This window comes from Artemia franciscana, chromosome 16 (genome assembly GCF_032884065.1).
Source record: "Artemia franciscana chromosome 16, ASM3288406v1, whole genome shotgun sequence".
In the NCBI taxonomy this organism is placed as follows: domain Eukaryota; kingdom Metazoa; phylum Arthropoda; class Branchiopoda; order Anostraca; family Artemiidae; genus Artemia; species Artemia franciscana.
This window is the reverse complement of record NC_088878.1, coordinates 25,339,513-25,345,512: the sequence shown is the minus strand read 5'-3', so window position 1 is coordinate 25,345,512 and position 6,000 is coordinate 25,339,513. Positions and strand designations below refer to the sequence as shown.

The window sequence follows — 6,000 nt, the reverse complement described above, 5'->3', positions numbered from 1 at the left end:
AACTTGCGAATATACAACATTCTTTGCTGTCCCATTGTCTTTGCATATAAATAGATTGTCAGGTTTACCGACTCTTGAACATGCAACATATAATGGTCCATGGGAAAACAATCTGTATTCAGATCTATACCTCATGATTCTAATGATTGCCCTTGAGCTTTGTTGATGGTGATTGCTAATCGACCATTCCCTGTCCCGGTGTCCCGGTCGTCATTTACATCCCCCTGTTTCCCCCGGTGTCCCCGTTGTAGTTGTGTCCCTGTGTCCCGGTCGTCATTTATATTCCCTGTGTCCCGGGTCCCGGTCGTCATTTGTATCCCGGTGTCCCGGTCTGTATATACATTCGTTTTTTAGTTTTGTTTTTCTCCTTTATTTTTTTCCTTTTTTTTTTTCTTTTTTAGCTTATTTAGATTTTTAGATTTTTTAGTTTTTTTATTAGTTTTTAGTTTTTTTTTCTTTTTAGTTTTTTTGTCCCGGTCGTCATTTATATCCCCCTGTTTCCCCCGGTGTCCCCGTTGTAGTTGTGTCCCTGTGTCCCGGTCGTCATTTATATTCCCTGTGTCCCGGTCGTCATTTGTATCCCGGTGTACCGGTCTGTATATACATTCGTTTTTTAGTTTTGTTTTTCTCCTTTATTTTTTTCCTTTTTTTTTTCTTTTTTAGTTTATTTAGATTTTTAGATTTTTTAGTTTTTTTATTAGTTTTTAGTTTTTTTTTCTTTTTAGTTTTTTTGTAGTTTTTACCTTCTTTTTAGTTTTGTTAATTTTTTTTTTTACTTGTGTCCTGGTCGTCATTTATACTCCCTGTGTCCCGGTGCTTTGTTGATTGCTAATCGAACATTCCTTTTGTCCTGGTCGCTTTCTCTTTGAGTGTCGTCATTTATTTTTTTCTTTTTTAGTTCTTTTAGTTTTTACCTTTTTTAGTTTTTTTTTAGTTTTTAGTTTTTTTAGTTTTTTACCTTTTTTTAGTTTTTTTAGTTTTTTTAGTTTTTTAGCTTTTTTATTTTTTTTATTAGTTTTTAGTTTTTTTGTAGTTTTTGCCTTTTTTTTAGTTTTTTTAGTTTTTTAGCTTTTTTATTAGTTTTTAGTTTTTTTTGTAGTTTTTGCCTTTTTTTAGTTTATTTAGTTTTTTAGCTTTTTTATTTTTTTTATTAGTTTTTAGTTTTTTTTGTAGTTTTTGCCTTTTTTTAGTTTTTTCAGTTTTGACGTCACCTGATCCAGTTTTTTCAGGTGACGTCACCTGATCCACGATCCACAGATCCACAGACAACTTATTTTTATATATGTATAGATAGTTTTTTTTTTTTTACTTATGTCCTGGTCGTCATTTATACTCCCTGTGTCCCGGTGCTTTGTTGATTGCTAATCGAACATTCCTTTTGTCCTGGTCGCTTTCTCTTTGAGTGTCGTCATTTATTAGTTTTTTCCTTTTTTTTTTAGTTTTTTATTGGTTTTTACCTTTATTTTAGCTTATTTTTCAGTTTTTTCCTTTTTTTTAGTTTTTTTTTATTTTTTATTTTTTTTAGTTTTTTACCTTTTTTTAGTTTTTTTAGTTTTTTTAGTTTTTTAGCTTTTTTACTTTTTTTATTAGTTTTTAGTTTTTTTTTGTAGTTTTTGCCTTTTTTTAGTTTTTTCAGTTTTTTTTTTAGTTTTTTATTGGTTTTTACCTTTATAGTTTTTTTAGTTTTTTAGCTTTTTTATTTTTTTTATTAGTTTTTAGTTTTTTTTGTAGTTTTTGCCTTTTTTTAGTTTTTTCAGTTTTGACGTCACCTAATCCAGTTTTTTCAGGTGACGTCACCTGACACATCCATCCATCCATCCACAGACAGACAACTTATTTTTATATATATAGATTATATCTAGGCAGCTATTACGCCTACTTAGTGCTGAAGAGAAAGAATAGGATACGGCATTAGACTTTACAGTCCCTACCGGCGGTGCTGATCTCCGTTTCTTGGCCCTTCAGCCAGGAAGTGCAATGGGGGGTTGGGGGCCAACCATCCTGTGCTTTCGCACACCCTTCCTGTTTACCTTCCCCAGATTTCACCAGGTACCCATTTAAAGCTGGGTCGACTCTGGCTAAGCTTACAGAGTCACGCCACTGACTCCCGTCCCTAACTGAACAATTGGGTACACTGGGATTCGAACCCGCGTCCTTTCAGAGAAAGAATAAATAACAGACAATGCCATGTTTAATTTCTATTTTTATTTTTCCCGTCTTCAATAGACCTTATTTTAACTAAAGGTCTCATTGCTATTATATTTCAACCAATCAGATTGTTAGTTACCTTCTACCAATCAGAGGCCTTATCTATTGATAAATTTACGGAAATTAACAGTAAATAGCTTTATTAAGCACAGGGTTCGATTCTATCAACTTTTCTTATTACGGAAATTCTTTGGCTAGCCCAGTATCCTCTTCACCTAGGAAATAAAATGAGCTACTTAACTTGACACAACTAGATAACTACTTCAAACAACTCGTCAACGCAATTTACTACTACTAGGATACAAACTTATCTAGATACAGATACAAGACCAATAGTTTCCTTAATGACCGGCCAATTTTCTTTAGTTGCCAAAAAGTGGCTATAAATAGTATAATCCTATTAGTTTTGTGTGGTAAGTAACGTTTTTGTGTGGTAAGAATCAAAACGGGAGATTGTTGACATAGACGATTTAAGAAGTGTGTTCAAATGTATCTTGTGTAAAACAAGACTTTCACAAATATAACTAAAAATTGGTATTCAGCTATTTGTAACATTCTGTTTGATTTTTGACTAAAACAAGATAAAAAAGTAGCAAGTTCGTACCCTTAAAATATGTATTTGCTGCGACATTTGGGGAAAATTTTTGGACTTAACAAATTTGTAGAAAAGGAAGTTAAAACCAAATAATAATAATAATAAGACCCTTACATTCAGAACACAGTTTTGGATCTTAGCCATCGATAATTCTAGATTATATGGGTAAACCCTTGCCTTGCAGAGTATACTTTTATTAGTCGTACAAAGACTGACAAAAATGAGTATGTAAAACATTTAAAGATACATTTTTAAATTGTTTTCAACTGGATGCAAGTCATTCTGATACAATCATACTCAATGTTGATGGCGTTGGTCACGTTTCCTAAAAAGAGAAAAAATAAATAATACTAGATCTTATCACACTGATCCAGCAAAAATTGTATACATAAATTTTTTCGCGGAAACTGCACGACATTTATTTTCTGAAAATTGGCATACTACCATTTTTAAGTGTGAAAAGACGATCCAGAAAGGCTATAACTTCGGGAAAGTGCATTTCTCCTCTCAGTCCACTGTATATTTTCCATGAATCGTCTTCTGACTGAATTTAAAGACCCATGAAGGTTGAAAATCTTGAGGATAAGTATTAGGAGTTTCACGACGCAATTTGTTTGTTGACAAATCCGTTGATTTAAGCTTTTAGAGAAAGGAATTCTTTTTTGATAGCTATAAAGTGAGTCTAAGATTCTTAACTGCTTCGTATTAAACGCAACACATTGTCCGAGAAAAATTACAATAATAATTTGTATACTATTGGATCGTATTTCGCTTACTGATTATTTTTATTTAATAAGTTTGTTCGTCACTAGATAATTGCTCAATTTCTGATGTTAAAAAATAAAAATTAGATAGGTCAGGACAATGGCAAAGTTCGTTTATTTTTATTATCTTAATCAATTTTTCATATATTTGACGTCAAAAATACCCAGACGTTCAAAGCCCTAATATTTTTACTCTCTAAATGGTTTTGATGGTTGTTTTACTCTCTTTATGGTTTTGATAGTTGAGTGGACCTCAAGTGGAGCCAAGATGTTGGTTTTGTTTTAGAAGATACTGGTCAAGTGGCTTTAGTTTCTTTTTGTTTTGTCTTTTTTGAACTGTAATCCCAGATCAATCGAAATGCAGGGTAATTTATTTGTGTGTGTATCGAGGTTGTAAGCCCAAACAAGCTTTGCTTCGGGTCATTTGCTTGTTTTTTTTTTGTTTATTTATATTAACAAGCCTATTTTTCTCTCTTAAAACAAATAAAATAAAAGTCCTGCAGTGGTGTAGTGGGTAATATGGTAATGAGTGTTAATAATATGGTAATTAGCTTGGTAATGCTTGGAATTGGTAAGAGACCCAGAGGTGAAATCAAGCCGCAGCAACATACTAAAGGACAGACGCAGGGACCCTAGTAGTAAAGGAACGTCGTTTATCCGATACAATACCAAAATAAAATAAAATTAAGTCTTTTGCGAAAGACATTATAAAAACTGTGTTTCTTTTCATCAAACCAATCTTATACTATACTATCCTAGGAGGTAATAAACGTTTTTTGTATAACTTACTCAAAAGATTGGTCAAATGGATACGGATTACTTCGTCTAACTTTATTCGGCAGCCATATAGCAATTGTTAAATTACTTCTAAGTTACGACTGTAAAGTTAACAATAAAAATAGGACGCGTTCCAATACGCCACTTCATGTGGCTGTTAATAGTAGCTAATATAGAAGTTATGAAAACGATGTAGGATTCATACACAAACCAAATGATGCGAAACTCCACTTTGATGTACAGTAAGAAAAAATAACGTCGAAACTAGAGTTACTTTTAAAGGGTAGAGGTGATGTTAACTTAAGAACCAAAAATGGCAATAGTCTTCTTTGTTCAGCAGCTCTATACTATAAATATACTATCCTACATTATAAAAGAATATATTATAACCACTGGAATTCAGGAAGAATCAACAGTATTTTAGGCAATTTAATTTCATAAATAACAACTTCCTTTTTTTCTGTGTATGTAATAATATTAACTTGACTTTCGAACGCCTGTACTCCAATATGGTTGGCCACTTTAGCAAAAACTCTAAAATCAGGAGCTTCAGCTTGATTATTTTAATATATGCAAACAAAAACATGCTCGAGAAGATGGCTGGGCATTAATGGACCATTGTCTTCAAAAGTATGCATTCAGAGGGATTTGAGCCAACGATCTACTGTACATTGACAATAATTGCTCACAATAATTTTTATCACGCAAATTTGTCGCCAAGATTAGTCGGAAGGACTATTTTCTGGAAAAAATTCTTACAAAAAGTTACAACACATGAAAAATCAGCCTAAGACAGTAAGAAGAGATAAGAGATAAGTGAACGACTCTTCCAGAGCCATGAAGATTGTCAAAAAAGCCCCCCCATGAGAGTTGAGATTGCCAGAAAACCGCAATTGGAGCTCAAGAAATATTTGGAGGCATTATTGCAAAACAATTTGTTACTTTTCGTGATCATCTTGAGAAATTTCACTTAACACCTTTCGTATTTCTATAAGTAATTAGCTCTTTACCCAACCTTATTTAGAGCGGTTAATTTTGCAGACAAAAATACTCGAAGTGAACGACTCTTCCAGAGCCATGAGGTTTGTCACAAAAAGCCCACCACGAGAGATGAGACGGTCAAACAGTAGCAATATGAGCTCGAAAAATATACTTAACAAGAGATAAGATATAGAAATCAAAAGGATACCAAAATTTCAGTATATAGCTGTGGTGGTTTAAAAAAATTTGTGGCTTTACAAAAATAGTAAACACATTTTTTTGTCAAAGGACACCAAATATTAAAAAATAAACGACAGAAAGAAGGTGATAATGAGATATACCCTTACCTAGATAAATATATCACACGGTGATGCAAAATAGAACTCTTTCTTTGATCGTACTGAAGAAAATTAACAGAATTGATAATTAGCCAAAATTATTCAAATTGATACAAAACGTGACGATTTATTTACTATTTTTATGTCATTACAAACCCGAACTAAACCCAAAGGTTAACTAAACTCAAAAGTGTGTGGACTCAATAAAGGGAGTTATCCCCCCCCCCGTGTTTCAGAAATGTTGAAAGTGTGAAACCACATTGACAATTCTTTTACTGGGTACAAAATAGTCTTTTATGTTATTTCCATATCCTGTTATGGTCTTAATGTTATCATT

At 32.6% G+C, this 6,000-nt stretch overlaps 1 protein-coding gene across 3 annotated transcripts in view; it reads right to left on the bottom strand.

Annotated features, from left to right (window-relative positions):
• Positions 1–2,981: 2,981 nt before the first annotated feature.
• The window catches only part of LOC136037266 (protein zwilch homolog), an 82,415-nt gene continuing 79,396 nt past the window's right edge, over positions 2,982–6,000 (bottom strand). For all 3 annotated transcript variants that reach the window (XM_065719901.1, XM_065719900.1, XM_065719902.1), the window contains exon 12: positions 2,982–3,128. In XM_065719901.1, the coding sequence (XP_065575973.1) occupies positions 3,055–3,128 (74 nt within the window). In that variant the 3' untranslated portion in view covers positions 2,982–3,054. The remainder of the gene's footprint in view (positions 3,129–6,000) is intronic.